Below are 21,927 nucleotides of genomic sequence, written 5' to 3' on the forward strand. Positions count from 1 at the left end.
AGGAGCGAGCTCCGCTGAATTGCATAGAGCCGTGATCTCCTTCATGTGTATCCGGCGCTCTGTCACACACAGCCACGCCTCCTGGCCCCGCATTGGACTACTGTACTGTCTATCATATGAGCAGGGGCAGGAGGCGTGGCTGTGAGTGACTGAGCGCCGGGTACACAGGAAGGAGATTGCAGCTCTATGTAATTCCGTGGCACTCTCGCTCCCCCTCTTCCCTTGGTGACAACAGAGATGATCTAACATTAAAAGGTAAAAACTGCAGATTGGCACTGAATAGGCAGAGCATTTTGATAAATTTATAGGCTGCAGATGGGCACTAATTAAACTGCATTGAAGATCAATGCTGCAGATGAGCACAGATCAGGCTTCACTGAAGCTGCAGATGGGCACAGATCTGGCTGCATTGAGGCTTCAGATGGGCACAGATCTGGCTGCATTGAGGCTTCAGATTGGGCACAGATCTGGCTGCATTGAGGCTTCAGATGGGCACAGATCTGGCTGCATTGAGGCTTCAGATGGGCACAGATCTGGCTGCATTGAGGCTTCAGATGGGTACAGATCTGGCTGCATTGAGGCTTCAGGTGGGCACAGATCTGGCTGCATTGGGGCTGCAGATGGGCACAGATCTGGCTGCACTGAGGCTTCAGATGGGTACAGATCTGGCTGCATTGAGGCTTCAGATGGGCACAGATCTGGCTGCATTGAGGCTGCAGATGGGCACAGATCTGGCTGCACTGAGGCTGCAGATGGGCACAGATCTGGCTGCACTGAGGCTGCAGATGGGCACAGATCTGGCTGCACTGAGGCTGCAGATGGGCACAGATCAGGCTGCATTGATGCTCAGATACCATTATTTTGCTTCTAAGTGGTCCATTTAAAGAAAAAATAAACTTTTTTTTTCCCTGAATCTTCCCTCTTAAATTGGGGTGCGTGTTATACGCCGATAAATACGGTATATAGAGTATTGAGCTATAGTGAACTGCACTTTGCTTTATTTAAGGGCATACTGTTGCTTTGTAAATACTCCATACAGGCATTCATTTAGCTTTGAGAACGTGTAGTATATGATGAGGTTTATTGTTTCTATATGCTTTTTGTTTCAGATGAAATCACTGCTAGTTTCCGTCGGTTTGGCCCTTTGATTGTTGATTGGCCACACAAAGCAGAAAGCAAATCTTACTTTCCTCCCAAAGGTAAGTGACCAGTTACTGGTGTCAGGCTAATTTGCAAATATTTATTGGTGCTTTTGTGAGTTTTTCAATATGTTTGGAAAGATATATCTTGCCAGAGGTAATGACGTAAGAAAAACCCAACCAGTGCCAGAGGTAATGACGTAAGAAAAACCCAACCAGTGCTAGCGGAGCATGTGCAGATAAAAATACAGATGTAGCAATTTCCTTCTGTGAAAGCCACATGCCAAATTGATCAGTAGATCCAAAATATAAATAGCTAAATTTTAAATGCAAATTTGTAAATATGGAACTTTGTCCAATGCCACAATGTTTTCCTTTTGGTCAGCGATCCTAACCACCTTATAAAGGGATCAATAGTAAGGCTTTATTGACAGAACCAAACCTAACTTTGCCAGAAAAAGTCAAGATTTGCATGTCATTTTAGTTGCTTATATACTTGGTTTTGACTGCATGTTTTTCTGACTGCTTTACTATAAAGCAGTATTAAACCCCAAACCAAAAATGTATTTTATTAGCTTACCAATCATTTGCTTTGGTAGCTACATTCATTTTCATTCCTTTTGGCTTTTTTTGCCTGTTTTCACCTGGTGATCTGACCAGTAACACACCAAGTATTAGTGAGACACAACTATGGATGAATGAACGCGGGGGGCATTGTCAGATTTAGATACACTAATTGAGGCCAAACTCCAGCTCACACTTTTTATAATTTACAGCAAACATTTTTCCTTTTTGGGATAAAATGTTTTGCGTGATTAAACAAAAGCTGATCATTTTATTCACCTCTGCCAGTGTTTGGTGTGTTTATCCCATTCATGTAAACTGATACATTCTGCTGGAGAGCTTGTGCTTTTGAAAAACGGATAACTATAGGCTAAAAATGGAAATTAATGCAGCCCACACAATTGGTAAGATCCAATATAATGTTTACTTTTTGGTTTAATACTGCTTTAAAGGTGATCCTTGTCTAAATACGAGAGGCATGTGTATTCTTTTTTGAATCTTGGTGTACTTTGTGTATATCTCAGATCTGTCAGTAATCGATTGTGAGAATTGCCTCTGTGCAGGCGCTTCCTGTAATAGTCATTGTTGCTCTCTTGTGCCCAGTGACTTGTCCTGCATTTCCCCCTCCTGTAGTTTTTTACAGGCAGCCTGTAGTGTGTGGATTTTCTGGGCCCCTCCCACAGTTCTGCTTTCTGCACAATCAATGCTACTTTATTGGATAGACTGGATCTGCAAAGGCATTTGATGCACACAAAGTGGATTTAGAGTCTTTGTGGCTATTGTATAATTGTATTAAAACATTTTTATGCCTGAAGGTGAGCGTTAAAGCTCAACTCCAGGTTTCTTGTGATTTTTAAATAGTTTGTTTGGACCTAGCTGGTCTAAGCAAACAGTTTGCTTTACTAACCCATGTGCCTATTGGGAGTGCTGTATAAATAGTATGTAGCCTCAGCTACATACTGTATGCAGTGCGGTTTGCTGTCAGCAGGATTGGTATTCATTGATGAAATACAAGACTTCCTGTGAATGGCTGAGCAATGCTTAGCCTGACTCTCTCTATTTTATTCTGTGAGCGGGATAGATAGAGTACGTAGCTGGTGCTACATACAGTTAATATAGCTCATAGGCACATCTGTAAGTGAAGCAAGTCATTTATATGGACCAGCTTGGTCCAAATGAAATGTTTTTACAAGAAACATGAAGTTAAGAGAAGTTTGGGATTATTTTTTTATTTAAGAAATCCTACTTGCCGGAGTGGATGCAGCATTGGTCAACCGCTGGTTCTAACACTGAGAACTGAGCGATCAAACAACGCTGATCACTTGGTGCTCATTGAGCTGGTGACTGTCAGTCACCAGCTCTCTGTTCTGCCCCACCCCTGGAGCGCTGGGCTGTGAAGAGGGCAGGAGCGGATGGCTCAGGCTCTTTGGCTCACTGAGTGGCTGAGCCAGGTGCCGGTCCAGACTCCTGGGTGGATCCTGACCAAATGATGATCATGATCTTTCTGCAGCCTGCACTGACCCTGTGACGTCAGCCGATGGCGAGCTTCAGCCTGCTGTCGGCTAAAAATGGGTCACAGGAGTACAGGACAAACTGCACTCCTGTGATCCATACGAGAAGGTACAGCCAAATCTCATTTACTGCTTTAAGAGGATGATGAAATACCTCAAAGAGATATAAAATGATTGTGTGTTCTTTTTTTTTTTTTCTCCTCTAAAGCAGGCAAACACAATAAATGTATGATTTTAACGTTTCAGGACTTTGCTAGGGTATAGAAATTGTTGAAATCTCCAGCATATCCTATGGCCAGACATGAGCTCTAACCAGCTTTCTCATGTGGCAAACAGTGGCATCACTGTTTAAGGAGGAAACTGGTTAGAGCTCCAAAAATGTGCACTGCTTGTTGTGTGACCATGACATTGAGCATGTGATGTGCTGACAATTTCTGATTTGTGGAATAAGTACAACATTAATCCATTGTGAATCATTGCAGCACTCGTATAGAAGGTTTGAGAAGCTGTTTGGAGTGTCTTCAATGCAGTTTGCAATGGTATAATGGCAATAATGTAAAATACAGAGTTGTTGTTGAAGGTTAAAGTTAATGTTTCCCTTTAATCCAGGCTATGCATTTCTACTGTTTCAAGACGAAAGTTCTGTGCAGGCTTTGATTGATGCTTGCATTGAAGAGGATAGTAAGCTCTATCTCTGTGTGTCGAGCCCTACCATTAAAGACAAGCCTGTGAGTATTCATTGTACAGACTGTCATCTTTTTTTCTTTGTAGTCACTTGTACTAGCCGAGTTTGAAGTAAAAGTACCACCTAAATGGCTGAGTTCACTAAAGAAATCTTCATTTCAAACACCTCCAGTGTTTACCTGGGAACTTGAAAGCTTTAACTGGGTGGAACGTCCTACCTTGTACTGTGCTTGACAGCTTCAAGTACACTTCACAAGATCCTCTTCATTGCACGATGAGGCCAGCCTTCAAAGTCTTTTCGATATTCTGCTTGTGATGAGCTTATTAGCTGTAATGCCTACTGTGTTCTATAGATGAAAACATCAGATATTTATTTTTTGTGTGCAAGATGCGCTTTTTCTTGGTAATTATGTACAGTATCTCACAAAGGTGAGTACACCCCTCACATTTTTGAATTTTTTTTATTATATATTTTCATTTGACAACACTGAAGAAATGATACTTTGCTACAATGTAAAGTAGTGAGTGTACAGTTTGTAAAACGGTGTAAATTTGCTGTCCCCTCAAAATAACTAAAACACACAGCCATCAATGTCTAAACCGCTGGCAACAAAAGTGAGTACACCCCTAATGAAAATTTCCAAATTGGGTCAAAAATATCAATATTTTGTGTGGCCACCATTATTTTCCAGCACTGCCTCAACCCCCTTGGGCATGGAGTTCACTAGAGCTTCACAGGTTGCCCCTGGAGTCCTCTTCCACTCCTCCATGATGACATCACAGAGCTGCTGGATGTTTGAGACCTTGTGCTCCTACACCTTCCTTTGAGGATGCCCCACAGATGCTTAATAGGGGTTAGGTCTAGAGGCATGCTTGGCCAGTCCATCACCTTTACCCTCAGCTTCTTTAGCAAGGCAATGGTCATCTTGGAGGTGTGTTTAAGGTCGTTATGTTGGAATACTGCCCTGCGGCACAGTCTCCGAAGGGAGAGGATCATGCCCTGCTTCAGTATGTCACAGTACATGTTGGCATTCGTGTCACCCTCAATGAACTGTAGCTCTACAGTGCCGGCAGCACTCATGCAGCCCCAGACCATGATGTTCCCACAACAATACTTGACTGTAGGCAAGACACACTTGTCTTTGTACTCCTCACCTGGTTGCCATCATACACGCTTGACACCATCTTAACCAAATAAGTTTATCTTGGTCTCATCAGACCACAGGAAATGGTTCCAGTAATCCATGTCCTTAGTCAGCTTGTCTTCAGCAAACTGTTTCCTGTGCATCATCTTAAGAAGAGGCTTCCTTCTGGGATCACAGCCATGCAGACCAATTTGATGAAGTGTGCGACGTATGGTGTGAGCACTAACAGGCTGACCCCCCCCCACCCCTTCAACCTCTGCAGCAATGCTGGCAGCACTCATACGTCCATTTCCCAAAGACAACCTCTAGATATAACGCTGAGCTCGTGCACTCAACTTCCTTGGTCGACCATGGCGAGGCCTGTTCTGAGTGGAACCTGTCCTGGTAAACCGCTATATGGTCTTGGCCACCATGCTGCAGCTCAGTTTCAGGGTCTTGGCAATCTTCTTATAGCCTAGGCCATCTTTATGTAGAGCAACAATTCTTTTTTTCAGATCCTCAGAAGTCTTTGCCATGAGTTGCCATGTTGAACTTCTAGTGACCAGTGAGTGAGAGTGATAACACCAAATTTAACACACCTGCTCCACATTCACACCTGAGACCTTGCAACGAGTCGCATGACACTGGGGAAGGAAAATGGCTAATTGGGCCCAATTTGGACATTTTCACTTAGGGGTGTGTACTCACTTTTGTTTCCAGCGGTTTAGACATTCATGGCTGTGTGAGGTATTTTGAGGGGATTGCAGGGGATTGCAAATGTACACTGTTATACAAGCTGTACACTCACTACTTTACATTGTAGCAAAGTGTCATTTCTTCAGTGTTGTCATGTGAAAAGATATAATAAAATATTTACAAAAATGTGAGGGGTGTACTCTTTTGTGAGATACTGTATGTGAATACTTTTTATGCTGGGGATAGTAATAGTAATAAAAAAAAAAAAAAAACAGTTTAAACCCTTCCCCACTCTATCCCAAGTGTAGAAAAAAAAATTGAGCCTCATGAACACAGAGGGGTAGATTCAGGAAATAATTACGCCGGCGTATCCATAGATACGCTGCGTAATTCCAAAGCTGCGCCGGCGTATCTATTTTCTGTATTCAGAAAGCTAGATACGCCGACATTAGCCTAAGATACGACTGGCATAAGTCTCTTACGCCGTCGTATTTTAGGGTGCATTCTCACGCTGGCCGCTAGGTGGCGCTTCCGTAGTTGTCAGCGTAGAGTATGCAAATTACATACTTACGCTGATTCACAAACGTACGTGCGCCCGGCAGGAGTTTTTTACGTCGTTTGCGTAAGTCGTTTTCGTCGTAACGTTGCTCCTGCTATTAGGAGGCGCAGCCAATGTTAAGTATGGACGTCGTTCCCGCGTCGGGATTTGAACATTTTACGTCGTTTGCGTAAGTCGTTCGTGAATGGCGCTGGACGCCATTTACGTTCACGTAGAAACCATTGACATCATTGCGACGTCATTTACCGCAATGCACGTCGGGAAATTTTAGGGACGGCGCATGCGCAGTACGTTTGGCGCGGGAACACGCCTAATTTAAATGATCCGCGCCCCCTACCGGATCATTTGAATTACGTGCGCTTACGCCGGCCCCTTTTACGCTACGCTGCCGCAACTTACGGAGCAAGTGCTTCGTGAATACATCGCTTGCTCCTGTAATTTACGGCGGCGTAGCGTAAAGACGATACGCTGCGCCGCCGTATCAGTGCGCGCCCCTACCTGAATCTACCCCACAATGTTTTCTAAACTCTCCTTGAAGCCTTCCTTCTGGCAGGAGCGGTTTTGTAAAAGTGTGTAACATGTCCAGCCGCGTCAAGTGTTTTGGGTATTGGTACATTTCATCAGCCAGAATAAATAACTTGCACGTCTTATTCTCTACCCAAACTCTGCTGCTCCTGGGCACATTGGCAGAGGTTTTTTTTCTGCTGCTTCTAAGCTATCCTGTCAAATGCTGCTAAAGGCAAATGTGTGTAAAAACGTCCAGTGTGAATGAGGCCTAAAGCACTACAGCACAGTATGCATTTGAGCTTTTTTAAAGAGAGAAAGAGCAGTATCTAGGTAGTCATGTTTTCCAGAAAGGTGAAGTTTGATCGGTTGCTCTGGGTTACCTCGCTGGTCACTCTTTGTACTCTTAGTTTGAAAAGTTACAAATGCAGCTTTGTGAAATGCCTGTTTCCAGCAAAAGTATTTTTGCAATTCGATAACCTAAACACAACACTGCATTACATCTTAATTTTTAAAGCCATGGTTCTCACCTCCTAAGTTGTAGCTGTTCCAGGCTGTGTATTGGGGCTGGTTCACATTTCCTGTGTGGTAAAACGCCACGTTGCAGGAAGTCTTGGTTGTGGCCCGCAGCGAATTTGAAACCTAGAGCATGTTTTTTTTTTTTTTTTTTTTTTTTTTTACTTTATTGAAATGTGACATTTTCATTCATTCCAAGCAGCGAGAAATGGAACTGCGGGTGAGTTGTGCTACGAGATGGAAAAATGCAGACATTGCAGACTTCCGCACCACAGCTCACCCAAAGCGTGAACAGGGCACATAGAAAACAATGGTTTACTTTGTGGCCTTGCTGTGAACTATGGTTTTCCAATGCAGAAAAATGCAGGTCTCTGCACAAGTGTGGCTATTTTAATCCTGCGCCACATCCTAAAACAGATTGTTTTCATTTGTTGAGCTTATGGAATTTTTACCATGCCATTTAATAGGTTCAAATCCGGCCCTGGAATCTCAGCGACAGTGACTTTGTGATGGATGGCTCACAACCTCTTGACCCAAGGAAGACTATCTTTGTTGGCGGTGTCCCCAGGCCTCTTCGAGCTGGTATGTTTTTAATTTTTTTATTTAAGGCCTTGTGTACAAGTGTTTGTTTTTAATGTGTGAAGCCTATTTTATAACATATTGTCCTTATCTGGTTATATTAAAGTATCATTTGATTGTCCTTCAGCTGTAGTCTTTAGAGTGACAGGTTTCCCCAGACAGATGATCAAACAGATGTTGACGCTCACTGAGAAGATGGAAAGATCTGACCTATTCATGCATAGTTTAGTTGATGCATGCTTTACTTGGTCTATCCTTTTGCAGAGTCAAGGTTGTATGTGCAATCCAGTAACTGATCTCTACATGGTGACTGACACTGCAAAAGATTAAACCTATGTAGCCATGCACTGAACTCCACTTAAATATTTCAGCAGGGTATTTTCTTTCTAAAGCTCCATGATTAATTCAGAGAGGAAATTGATCCAGTTAATGTCACAGATCGATGTAACTTTGTTAGAGGCATGTAATAAGAATTGTTAGAGTTTGAAAATGATCAGTTGGGCAGTGGGCAACACTCGTTTCTTCTGCAATGGAGATAATCAGAAGGTCTGCACCTGTTGTGCTTTGATCAGCACAAACCGTGCAAAGCAGTTGCAAACATAAGCCACCAGGTAAACCTAGCTTTGGAATTTGGGGATTTTTTTTTTTCTTCATACAATACTTTCTTTTGTTTCCTCAACCTTTCAGCCATTTCATGTCTGTATGTATTGGCTCTGACATTGACTATGCATCATTTCCATTAACAAGTGTTTTTAGTTGAGACAAGACCACACATTTACACCACCCTGTAGCCTCTTTCCAGCTAAGGCTGGTGAGTGGAAATATGCATCAAACTGCTTATTGACCATTTGGGCTGTTATGGAAGTATTTTACCATTGCTTAATGTGCTTTCAACAGACACTGTAATAAGCAAATAGACGGGTAAAAGGGAAGAATGGCTTTTTAAAAAATAAACAAACAATCATACTGACCTAGATGGCTGCAGCTCCGATCCCAGCTGCAGCTGTCCTTGCCGCCTCGAAGACTGAGAACTGAGCGATCAAAGACCACTGACTCTGTCTTCAGCTCTGCCTCTCCAGCACTCACTGGAGCACTGGGCTGTGGAAGGGGAGGGAGCTGCTCACTTGGTGTCCAAGCGGCCCGCTGAGCCAGTTGCCGATCCAGGCATCTGGGTGGATTGTGACTGTAAAGTTGGGATCTTTCCCATGCCTGATCTGGCTGAGTGACGTTGGCTGAAAACAGGTCACAGGAATGCAAAGCTAACTTCACTCCTGTGATCCATAGGAAAACTATAGCCAAAAAAGTTCTACTTTTCTGAGTACACTAGCAATGCCTAAATGTTCTGATATTGGCGATATCTTGGCTAAGGAGTTGTTGAAGCAGCTCCTTAAGGCAGTTTTAAAAAATTCAAAATAAAACAGTTTGGAACAGGTAAAAGGGAAAGGAAGGTTATGTTTCGACTCTGGCTTGAGAAATTGTTTGATACACACTGTTTTAGCAAGCGAAATATCAAGAAGTCAAAGCATAAGTTCACCTTTCTAAAAAATAAATGCACATTTTTTGCAGGTAAAATATATTTTTATTTTTTATAGGGGCCTGTAAAGCATTGCACCAGCGATCATGTGTGCAATTTTAGGCTCCTGCAGACTGTCCATGTAGCTGTCTTCCAATACCTCTTACGGGCAGGCAGTTGCTGAATAACAGGAAGAATCAATGAAATACTGAAGCACTCACCAGTGCCCTGGTAGTTCATTAAAAACTACAAGCCGTCAGCCGCAAAGGCTGTCAGTGCTTGTAGTTCATTCATTTACAGGACTCTGTGAGGCCTGGTTCACACATGTGTTTTTCTGTTTTGCAGAAACGCACTACAGTCCATTTAATATGGTTTCTTATGGGCCTCTTTCACATCTGTGAATTTTTCACTGATGCATATTTTGGAAAAGGTCAGGAACTTTTCATCCTGCAGTAGGTTGTTTGGTTCCATAGATTTCAATGGAAATGGAGTGGAAACTAATTATAAGGGCTTCAAAAAGGAGTGTGAAAAAAAACGCAAGCTGCATAGGTGTGAACCAAGCCTGAATGAATGCCTCGGCTGTGTGGCAAATTGCAGGTGTCGGGAGAAGGTCAGGGGGATCAGGAAGAGGCTGTAGAAGCGAGAACATGTTACATGATCCACCCTAAAAAGGAGTAGAGCATGTAACATGTTCCCAAAGGTGAATTTATGCTTTTTAAAGTATGACTAAAGAAAAAACTTTTAGTGCTTTGATCAGCACAAACCATGCAAAGCAGTTGCCAACACAAGCCACCAGGTAAATCTAGCATTAGGATTAGAACACTTTTCAAGCTTTTATTTCTCTGTTTCCCTATTGGGGGGGATTCATGCTCTTTATTTGCCCTGTTTACCATATTTCAGAAAGCAAAAGTAGAAGAAAATTCCAAATTTTGGGTTTTCCCCAGAACAGGAATAGAAGAGAAATGTTCCAATGGGGACACTAGTTCCAGTGACCCTGGTGACAACTGGGGATTTCCTAATTTTTAAGAGATTTCCCCCTTACTTCCTGTTTTGGCTATGGGACAGGGAGTGAAGGGAAATCCCCACATTGGGACACAGATGGCATACAAATACAGGTCTTATAACCCTTGCTCTATTAAAAAATAAATAAAAATTGTGCTTTTAGTTCTCCTTTTAGGTTTACGTCCACTATAAATTATCTTATGTTTGTTGCTTTTTGTTACAGTGGAGTTGGCAATGATAATGGATCGCCTATATGGAGGAGTATGCTATGCTGGCATAGACACAGACCCTGAGCTGAAATACCCAAAAGGAGCAGGGCGTGTTGCCTTTTCTAATCAACAGAGTTATATAGCTGCTATCAGTGCCCGCTTTGTTCAGCTGCAGCATGGAGAGATCGATAAGCGGGTGAGCTACATTTTTTATATTTTTTTGTACGGATATAAATGTAGAGAATGTTGGGATTTCTTCACATAGGTTTTAGGGCTGTATTATTTAGATTTTGTTTTTTTCTTACACAGAGGGAGAAAAGGCGGAGGCTGTACTAGAAACAACTGATCTCTTGTGGCCTCGATGCACCACTGTGCATCAGCTGTTTTCGTTAGTTTCTCATATCTGCAGTTACTGACTGTACTGCTGCCTTCAGCCTCAGCTTGTGGGCTCCCAATATGCTCATTTTTTTTCTCAGTTTTTCTGCAAATCTAAAGGATTTTTTATGCTCCCTGGGATACTTCATGAAGCCAGGTGCTGATGCCTGGGAATATCTTTATTCTATTTTTTTTTTTTATATATATATATATATTTAAAACTGAGCCCCGGGACTTTTAAAAAATAAATAAAAAATAAATACTCTTGCAGTGGATGACCCCGTATTATAAGGGTTAACTGCTCATTAAGTCTGAAGGTAGAGGAATACGCTGTAGTGTCTTATTCCTCAATCCCCAGCAGCCAGCACTTTCCATAGCTCCAGGTTGTGAGCAGGCCCTCAGCATCTTCACTGATAATGTGTTTGATGACATCAGAGCTTTGGGGGGAATAAGGTAAGCATTTTTAACTTAATCGTCTGCATCTAGACTTAACGAGTATTCACTTCTTATTGTAAGAGTATTTAAAAACAAAAATCTGAATTCAGCTGTAAGATTGCATGTATGTATAAGGTTAAATGACTTAAGCATACGAGTTTTCTGTGCAGTACGGGGCAATGCTGGATGTTGTAAGGACATTTAGGAAGGGATTAGACCTACTTTGAGATCCACATGCTATCTGTACAGAAAGACTGTGATTGGGCAGAGCATGGTATATTAAAGGCCATGCACCTCATGTCCTTCATATCCTCTCTCTGTGCAGGCAGGAATGGGGGGACAAAGTTAAATATAGGAAAGGCAAATGTCTAAGGGTGCCCTTTCAAGTATTGGTTGTGAAGACTATCAGGCTGTTTAGAGTGTAAATGAAGAGTGGTGAGAGTGTTATTCAGTACATGCAGATATCTGCAATAATTGAATATTTCCAATGATCAACCTAAAACCTGTATGTACAGACTCTTATGTGAGGTAGTTACTGTACTGATTTGTAGAATGAAAGAATCAGAATTTTTATCTATGGGTACCCCCCCCCTCAAAATCTGACCATCTTTTTGCTCATATCTGTCAGAAACTAAAATGTTCCTCATGAAATTTTGTCATGTATGTAGGGAAGACTTCTCCTTTTTGTTGCAGTACTTCTCTTATTTTGGCCATTATACTGAACATGCAGCATAAATTGCGCAATGTCAGCAGTAGGGTTACACATATATCTGTTCTTATAGGTTCAGTGTTACCTGAGTTGCAGTTGTGCTTAGTGGGTTGGGATTCTGTATCTATTTGCTCAATTTGGCCTAATGATGGGCATGGAGGTAACCATTTTTGAAGCGACCCCTTTCAAAAGGCCATATGAATTTGAATGGGCTACAGCAGTCTTCTATAATTGCTTGGTCAGCTGAAGTCCTGCATTGCTGATTTCCCCCCGAGATTGGAATGCTTTGCTGCTCCAAATACAATACAATATACTTTAAAAATTAACCTCTTAAGACAGAAATCTAGAAGCTGCCATTGCTCAGGCATTCATAGGTACAAAGGGCATGTGATATTTAATTGGCTTGGCCTTATCAATAGCTCTACCTCTCAGACTGCCCTTCTATTGCCTGAATGTGTGCAATGTGAAATCTGTTGGCTGGACGTCAACTTTCAAATTTCAGGTGATCTGAAGCCTAATGCTCCACCTTTAGTACCCAGATCCCTGTGGTAACACTAGCTGGCTACTAAGCCACTACTATGGCACAGGGACGCAGCAGAAATGTAGAGACCAGTGGGAGGAATCGTAGTACATGTCGGAGGACACGGGTATCCATCGCACCCAGGAGTATTGAATCCTGAATATTCTGCCAGTGAGTGTAGCTCTGTAAGTAAAGATCCGAGGCAGGGACAATGTGACAGGTATGTATTACTATTCTTTTGCAGGTTTTTTTAATGTATGTGACTGTTTTAAGTTAAATACTTGCAATTGTGCGTAAGCCAACTTGTAACCATTTCTCTTTTAAATGCTCCGTCTGCCCAAAACCCATAAATCTTCTATGAATTGTAGTTGATCGGTTGAAGCACCCTCTGAAATATATTTAAAATGAAAAAACATTTGAGAGTCCATTGTACTCATCAATAGAGGTGGACAATAATGTTCTTGGATTCAGATGCCTGCATGCTGCAGTGCCCTTGAGGGGTGGAAGATGTCAGCCACTATTTCATCTTTCCAGGACTAACTCAAGATGGAATTGGTTCATTTTTTCATTATTTTTTTTTTATGACAAACTGTCCCATATTATTAACATTGATTTGTTTGTTTTTTGTTCTTTTTTTCTCATTCTCATTTCTTTTTGATCTCTTCTATGCCACAGGTGGAAGTGAAGCCATATGTCTTGGATGACCAGTTGTGTGATGAGTGTCAAGGGGCTCGTTGCAGTGGCAAGTTTGCTCCATTCTTCTGTGCTAATGTTACCTGTCTGCAGTATTACTGTGAATATTGCTGGGCTGCTATCCACTCCCGTGCAGGGCGGGAGTTCCATAAGCCGCTGGTGAAGGAGGGAGGTGATCGCCCAAGGCATATTTCATTCCGTTGGAATTGAGTGACCCATATACTTCACTTCCTTCCCAAGGATCCAAATAAGTGCACTCTTCTGTTCTCTTAATCTCCCTCCCTCCTTCCATCATTAGGAAAGCATGTCCTCTTGTTGTAGTCTGTATTTTAACAATAGTATAACGAAAGAATGACCTACACCATAGGTATTTTGTAGAGTCTTGTGTCATTGAGAACTGTATTGAAACTCCTTTGTTGTTCCTAACAATATCACTCTGATGCATGCCAGTTTCATGCTGTCCTCATTGAAAACCAAGGGAGCAGGGAGACTGCAACAATTTTAATTAATATTATTATTAATGTATTTTTTTATTTTGTCAAAGAAAAGAGCTTAAAATGGTTAAAAAATATATTAAGCAAGGAAAAAAAGAAAACCATAGTATTTTTTTTATTTTAATTAAATTATTATTAAAATGTAATGGAAAAATACTATTAATGTAACCATACAACTACAATAACACTATTTGGTCTGTTTGAGACAGCTTATTTTTTACTTGGGGGAGATTTTTTTTTTATTTCCTATTTATTCAGGGGTTTTTTTTGTTTTTGTTTTTTATTCTTTTTAACTTTTATTGGAAAGTTAGCGTTGCCTGTTGTCAAAAGACCCACAAACAGCGTGTGTAAACATAAATATAAACAGCATTGTAAGTTCAAATTTATCTGATTTTACAAGGTTAAAGTGACTTCATCATCCTAGACATTTTTCACAAATATCCTATTGTAAGGCACAAACATAAAATGGTGACGTTTGTTTCATTATGAATCGGTTATACCGTGAAGGAAATGTTGTTCTTGAAGCCATGTTTTGTTTGTGCAGAAGCCTACAGTTACATACAGTTGACAGTGAAATGCTTGTTGTTTCTGTGCTTAAATTCCATTGTCAGTCGTAGCTAACTGTACACTTCTAGAGAATGGCAGTGTGGCTGCTGGGGAAAAAAGGCAATTCCCATTAGGCACAATAGGGTGTCCCCCAACCTGTATTACAAAAAGAGTGAGGTATAACTAAAATTTATCAACTTTACTAACTCACTGCTCTTCCTTTAAATTATAAGATATGTTAAAGCTCCAGAGAAAGATGGTGATGCACTTTAAGCAATGGCAGATACCGTAAATATTATCCAAGATTTTTTATTTTTTGTTATATATTATTATGTTCTTGTTGGACATTAAGTGAACTGGCTCAATCTCCTTGGGGATCTGAAATATTTTAACAGTAAACTGTTTGCATTTAAGCTCGTAAAGAATGTACACGTTGAGTGAAGTTACTACTGAGGGGAGTGCACTTATTTATTTTTTCACTGAAATAAGAAAAATAGAAAAATGAATACAACAATGTCAGTTATAATCCATAACGCCCCCCCCCCTCCAAAAAAATAAATAGCCTACCAAAGCTCAAATAAGTAAATACGTTCAGTTACAGAAGGCTGAAATGTGCCCGAAAGAACAAATGTATAGATTTTTATTTTTGATGACTAATTTATATCTATAATCGGAACTTACTTAACTTTACATCGGGTGCCATCTTCTGTTCTCCATTGTGTCACCAAACATGTGGAAGATACCTCAAAGATGGCATTAGATGTTTTATTGAGTTGGTTTACAATTCTGGACTGTAAAAGGAGCCCATTACTGTATCAGTACTCCGTTTGCTGTCCTTAAGGGTCTGTCCCTAGAGTAGTTTTGGGTAAGTTCAGGTGGCTTGAGTCACCCACTGGATTGTAATATCTTTTGAGTGCTACTGCCGTGTTTATCTGTCGTGCTGATCTCTCACTCTGTGGTATTGGAGGACAGATCTTGCCACTGGGTGATTCAACACACAAGTACCCACCCATTGCTTGAATATTATTTTTGGATAAACTGACCCTTTAAGGTACCCACACATCCAGTCAATCGTTTGCACAGTATGAATGATTTCATGCAACAATCTGTATGCAGTAAAGACGTTTGTAACACATCTCAGATGAGCATGGCAACCTTGATTTGTGAAGGTTGGAAAATCTTAGCTTGGCCCCTGCTAAACATGAATAGGTATGCCGGGTATTACAGCTTATCAGGTGAGGGTCTAATTGTTACACCGGAAATGATCAGAAGCCCTTTTTCATAGGTACCTTTTTAGAATAGAGTGGCAGCACACAATAGTTACCTGGTTAAAGCTTGCAGATATAATATATGCCCCTTTGGCAGATAAAGGGCTGGAGAATGGCTTCCTTCAGCATAAAGTCACTTTACACACCTGCATTGTCTGTATGTCTTGGGCAGTGTGGCAAAATTGTATATAGGGGAGTGTCATCTGTATAATGAGCAAGGAGGACATTTGGGAACCAGTTCTGTACCGCAATCTGTCAATATTCCTGATTGCTTTGCACACAGTAGTTGAATCTCAATGCAATATTTCTAAAATTTGCTTTAATAATCCCCTTGCAGCTTTGCTTTCCACAGGTGAGCAGCAAACTATCTAGAACAGAATTTGGCAATGGAACTTCTAGTACCTAGTTTTCAAGCTTTTTGGCACTGAAGACTTTAAGCTGCTTATACCACTGTATAATCTTTTGATGCCTTAACCTTTAAATAGCCAGATGGCACGAGCAGTTGACCGTTTTGCCAGTATCTAGAGAACAACCTTAAAGTAAGGTTTGGGTTATAAGATAATATAGTTGTTGGATATGAAATTTTAGGGGGGTTTTTTTTCAGTTTTTTTTTTATATATATATACATTTTACTTTGTGTTCTAAAAATAAAACCAATTTAATAGCAGCAGTCCGCCCAGATTTTGTACTTGGGATGAGTCCTATCCTGCTGATTCGTGCAGTGTGATCTTCACCCCCTTCTATCACAAAGTCTCATGGGTTTTGGTGCAGTAAAATATTAGCCAAATTTCTATACTATAAATAAAATGAAAAATCCAATATGGCTTATAAGAGCTTCTTGAAATAATTACTGCACGTAGGCAAAGATGCCACCAGTGGTGACTTCCAGACATCCTAAGTCTATACATTTTGGGTGAGCTGACCCTCTAAACAGTATAACTACACTTTCCCTTATTTCCATTGATTGTGCAAAGCTGTAAATGTAATGCACATTAATTTGCTGCTACCCACCACAAAATTGTGGTTTCTAGCCTCTAAAGCCTTAAGCAATGGACAAACTAAGGAATAGATGTAAGTATATTGCTAGCATAACAACTAGGACCAGCAAGTAAGATTTATGAAAATAAAATAAGATTCCAACTTCCTAAATAACTCCTAGTCTATGATTTGACTAAAACCAGCCATACACTGTTGGTTCATTCAACTCACAGACTGAACAAGAGAACTCTTATCAATTCTCCCATCCACACTAAACTGTATGGATAGAGGAATGTCCCCTGACGACTATTGCATTCTAACAGCCAGCACCCACAGCTGTCGCAATACTCAAAAAGTGGCTGCATCTGATTGGCCAACAATTATTCACATGGCTTCTTTGATTTTCAGATCAAAGGATGCTGTACAAGGGGGGGCTGAAAAGGCCACCCATGGCTCCTAATTTCATACAGTTCATTAGGAACTGGCCAAAATTTGCTCTGTGTATGGCAAGTTTGTATTTTTTTTTGCCTAAACACACTGTAGTAAGCTTTTTTTTTTTTTTTTTTTTTTTTTTGTGGTCTTAAACCAAAATTCAACAGCACACAATGTGCCTGTTGACTAGGAATCATCACAATCAGTAAGAGCCCTTTCACACTGGAGGCGTTTTCACGCTAAAAGTAGCGCATGAAAAATGCCTCATCTGCAATCCCAATGTGAAAGCCTGAGTGCTTTCACACTGGGGTGCTGCACTGGCAGTACGTCAAAAGTCCTGCAAGCAGCTTCTTTGTGGCGCTTTAGGAGCGGTGTATACACCGCTCCTAAAGCCCCCCTGCCCATTTGGCCACTAAAAGCATCCTGCTATTGGCTGAAAAGCATCTCTATAACGGTAAAGCGCTGCTAAAACTACCTTTACTGCCGACGCCCCCATGCTGTCAGTGTGAAAGGGCTCTTGCACTCATTGGATCATATTCTATTCTGAATTCCTTGTAAAATTATTGGCATCACACTTCTAAAAAGTGGCCCCCTCCTAACAAATTGTCTTTCTGCAGTGTGTATAGACAGAGCCACTCTAACAAACTTGTGCTCTCCACTAAATTACGTATGTCAGAGGGCATACCTGTGGTGCATGTTGTTTAACGCTTAAGACTGTCATGGGAGTTTACAGTGCGATTTAGTCCAAGTGGGTTTATTCTAGCTGTTGGCATAGAGAAGCGGGTGTTGGCTATTATAAATAACCAGCTGTTTAAAAAGTGCAGATCTAGCTGGTTTTCATATAGGGGATTGTACTGCTTCATGCTATTTCATCACCATAGGTTGTGAAAACCAAAGACTTGCTTCAGTGCTGCTGCTTAACTCTTGAAGAGTCCCTGTTTCACCTTCCTGAAGGACAGCTAAGTTGGAGTAGGACGTTGTGAAGAAAGGAAAACTGTTCCTCTTTTCCCCTCAGCATTAACATTGCTAAACAATATCACTGTCTTTGTTGTCCTGATGTTCACCACTCCAACAACAGAGGGGTTATGTGAACTTATGTTGAAATGGAAATATGTACTACTGACTAAAGCCCAACTCCAAGCAACTTTTTTCAGTTTGTGGTTGAGTGGAGAGGGGTTGGTACCCCTGTTTGTTTTTGTATTGCTGTCTGCCCCCCACTTTGGATATTTCTCCTCACTTCCTGTGTCATCGCTAGTGACCACATATAGTTAAAGAAATATCCTAAAGAGGGACACGGGTAGTAATAAAAACAATGGCAGGGATTCTAACTTTTTACTAGTCTACTTGTGCTCTACTCTACAGTGCTTTCATAGCTGTCTGTGTCCCCTTTGGAGACTTCTGCTCATTTCATGTTCAGATTGAAATGAAGGAAAATCTCCTTAATGGGAACATAGCAATAAAAAATACTTACAAATCTCTCTTATCTTCTTCTCTTTTTAAAGAAAGAAAAGTTTGGCTGGAGTTGAGCTTTAATAATTCTTTGCAGGGGAGCTACTCATAAGATCGATCCCTGTCCAATAAAATTCCCATACTGGGTGCTCTTGTATATCTAGTCAAAAGATTTTCTCAACTCCAGATCAATAGTTTATTTTAAACTTTTTGTACATTGGAAGAGATTATAGGTGGCTTGGGGTGTGCTAGAGTGCCATTCCTACCAGTAAACAGTGGCAAAGACTTAACTTTTTCACTGCCAGGTGTTTGCTCGGCAGAGTCCGGCGGTGTCTTGCAGACCTGCCAGAACAAAAACTTTAGGCTCCTAAAAGATGCTAGTTGACAGAATTCTGGAGCTGCTGCCTCCAGCAGAGAAAAGGTTAATCCTCCATAAATAAACCACTGTTTGGAAGCTAGTCTTGACAAATATTTTCTTTTATTTCCCTTTGTACATGACCTGCTGAATTTCGGTACAGCAATTTTGTAGCTAACTTATTTTTGTCATGCACATATTGTACACTTGTTATGCACTAATTTTATATATCTTATGTTTCCAGCAGTGAGCGTTTAGGCCCACTTTTCACTGGCGGGATATCTCTTTATGCAATACCTCAATTTTTCATATTGCAAAGAGTAGCTTTTTGTACTTTTATTACGGAGAGATCTTCATATAACTTCATTTTTTAAGATAAATAATTTTAATAAATTTTTATTTTCTTATATTCTGCTTTTTATACATTTCAGTGCTCTGCATACATTTTGAGCGATGGATGTGGTGCACTGGTAATGCTACTTCAGAACCTGCAGAGATTAAAAAAAAAGTAAAAACAAAAAAAAAATAAACAAAAAAAGCACGTGGTTTCAAATAGTCTAGCCCAAAACCAAACATTTGGTGCATATTTCATTTCAAATTTTATTAGGAAAAGCAAAAAAAAGTGAATAGAAACCGCATGAACGTGACAATATAATCTCGTTGTTTAGTCCCTTGGAAAAAAAAAAATAAACAAAAATGTAGCATAGAAAATAAAAAGATTAAATAACAAATTAAAATGTATTCTGCTTCATACGTCTCATTTTTTAAGAAATTAAAATATCTATATATATATAAATATATATAAATATCTATATATATACACAGTTGCAGACTTTTTGGTGAATGTTTAGCCATTTTACATATTAACAAAATTAATGTTAGGTGTTTATGATGCAGCCATGTCTGCGATTTTAAGAAAAAAAAATGTTTAAGTGGGGAAAAAAATCCAAGAAATAAAACCATACCTTCTGGTTCCAGATGTATAATGTTAGTATGCATGACTAATATAAAGAAAACAAATTGTTACTACTAATATTCACTTGTTGTTATTGTGTGAAAAGCGTGTTTACAGATGACTTGATAACACTTTACTTTACGGAGCTTAAAGTACCATAGACTTTTACTCTGTGCCCTCAGAGTAGTGGTTTTATGGAGTCATGGCTTTAGTATAATGTATGCTAGTAGATAATCGATTTGCCTTTTCAGGCCCATAGTTGATACCTCATCTATTGGCTGGGAAGAAGCATGTGATGTATAGCCTAAGTCCTTGTCTTTTCACATGCCAAGTTTTTTGGTTTCCTCTAATTTGCATTCTTCGGAATGAGGCTTTGTAGCTGTGAGTGCAGTGCTGCTAACTTCAGCTGTAAGGCAGTTCAAGCATCACATCCCAGGGTGTTAATATGGCTATTTTCTGCACTGTAAAACAAAAACGCATTGCTTATTATTTTGAACGTGGTGAAAACCCTCACTGCCCAATGCTTTGGCCTAGTATATACTTCTCCATACACAGACCTCTGCATAAAGCAGGTTAAAAAAAAAATGTTTGCAGTGAACGACTGGCATTTAATAAGAAATGCTGTTGGAAAGACTTGATAATCCCACCTTTTTTAAGTTTATTTTTTTTATTTTTTATTGTTTTGAAGCATTAAGCCTTCTGTTTTAAAAGGTGATTTAAAACTTGAATGTGATAATAAATTATGGCAAGTTGAACTTCAAGTTATGTGCAATACTTATCTCTGACTTTTGAAAGATCTTTGCAGTGTAATTCTTCATTGTTTTTAATTGCAGGCATTTAAAAAAAAGATGTTTTCTACTGTTCTAGTACTCCTCTTTCTTGCTGGTGTTTGTAAAGAAAAGAAATCAGAAATCAATCTTTCTACTAATGTAAAACTGAGATTATTTTTTAAAAAAATGGAATAAGAGGTTTTGGTCATTGGCGTTATTTTGTTACCTTCTTTTTACCTCTGGCGTTCCGGAAGAGCCCGAGACTCCAGACTCTGGCCCTTCCAGGTGTTCCGGGTTTAAAGCTACTGTGATTGATAACATTGTAAGAATTGGGACAATATTTTATTCAACTGTTTTATTTTTTATATTTTTAAATTTGAAAGCATAATTAGTTTTTATAATTTTCATCAGATTCCTTTGTTATATTTTTTTGGAAGTGAACTTATTAACAAGTGGGTGTCTAGTTTTTACTAATCCCTAATGTTATCTTCTTTTTCCAGTGTATTGCTCATTTATCAGAAGGAAAAGTTATTTAAATATGTCAGTTAATTGTACCACTTGGCTGAATTTACACATAGTTTTTACTGTGTATGGGGAGGTTGTAGTATTTATTATAGCATTTTAAATAAAGGTAATTCATTTTTTATTGAAGTCATTTTCACGTTTTAAGTTCATATTTTTGTATGTTCTACTCTAATTAAGTTATATAACACAAGTTCCTTTTTTAAAGAGTTCATTTGTTGAAGTGCTAGTGAAAAATTAATGTTATTAAATAGTTTGCAAATGACTATTTATACCAGTATGCATATAATTTTTAAATATTTGTAATGTGAGATGTTGAATGAATAAAACTTTTAACTCTAAATGCTGTTTTTATTTCACATATTTTGAACAAAAATTATTTGTCGGGCATTAGACCAAAATTGTGGTAATATATTTAACTTTTTTTTTCCAGCTAAAATAAATATGCAACCACACAGCTACTTTCAATGCAACCTGTTCAATATTTTATCCCAATTATATGCTATCTGGTCTACTATATGGAACAGCTGTGTGTCTTCAGTAATTTTGTTTACACACCTTTTTTTGGGGACTTTGGAACCTAAACAACAAAAATGTATTTTGGGTTAACCCTTAGAAAAAAAAAAGTAAAGTAAAAAAACACATCAAATATTGCCTGTAGGCTTCCTGCAGTTTATCTTTCCCATGACTGACTTTCCATACCTTGCTCCACACTGTGTGTGTGTGTGTGTGTGTGTGTGTGTGTGTAGAGGTAGCCATTTTGGTATAAAAGCAAGGCTTTGTTTCCTCATGTCCGAAAGGTTATCTGATAACTGGGAAATATTTA

The 21,927-nt window shown here is 39.7% G+C and overlaps 1 protein-coding gene across 2 annotated transcripts in view; it reads left to right on the top strand.

Moving 5' to 3' along the window:
* The window catches only part of CPEB4 (cytoplasmic polyadenylation element binding protein 4), a 128,091-nt gene extending 106,647 nt beyond the window's left edge, over nt 1-21,444 (top strand). For both annotated transcript variants that reach the window (XM_040344552.1, XM_040344553.1), the window contains 5 exons: nt 1,110-1,199; nt 3,824-3,942; nt 7,765-7,879; nt 10,615-10,796; nt 13,315-21,444. In XM_040344552.1, the coding sequence (XP_040200486.1) occupies nt 1,110-1,199; nt 3,824-3,942; nt 7,765-7,879; nt 10,615-10,796; nt 13,315-13,542 (734 nt within the window). In that variant the 3' untranslated portion in view covers nt 13,543-21,444. The remainder of the gene's footprint in view (nt 1-1,109; nt 1,200-3,823; nt 3,943-7,764; nt 7,880-10,614; nt 10,797-13,314) is intronic.
* Nucleotides 21,445-21,927: the final 483 nt, after the last annotated feature.

The sequence above is a fragment of the Rana temporaria genome, chromosome 3 (assembly GCF_905171775.1).
Source record: "Rana temporaria chromosome 3, aRanTem1.1, whole genome shotgun sequence".
In the NCBI taxonomy this organism is placed as follows: Eukaryota; Metazoa; Chordata; class Amphibia; order Anura; family Ranidae; genus Rana; species Rana temporaria.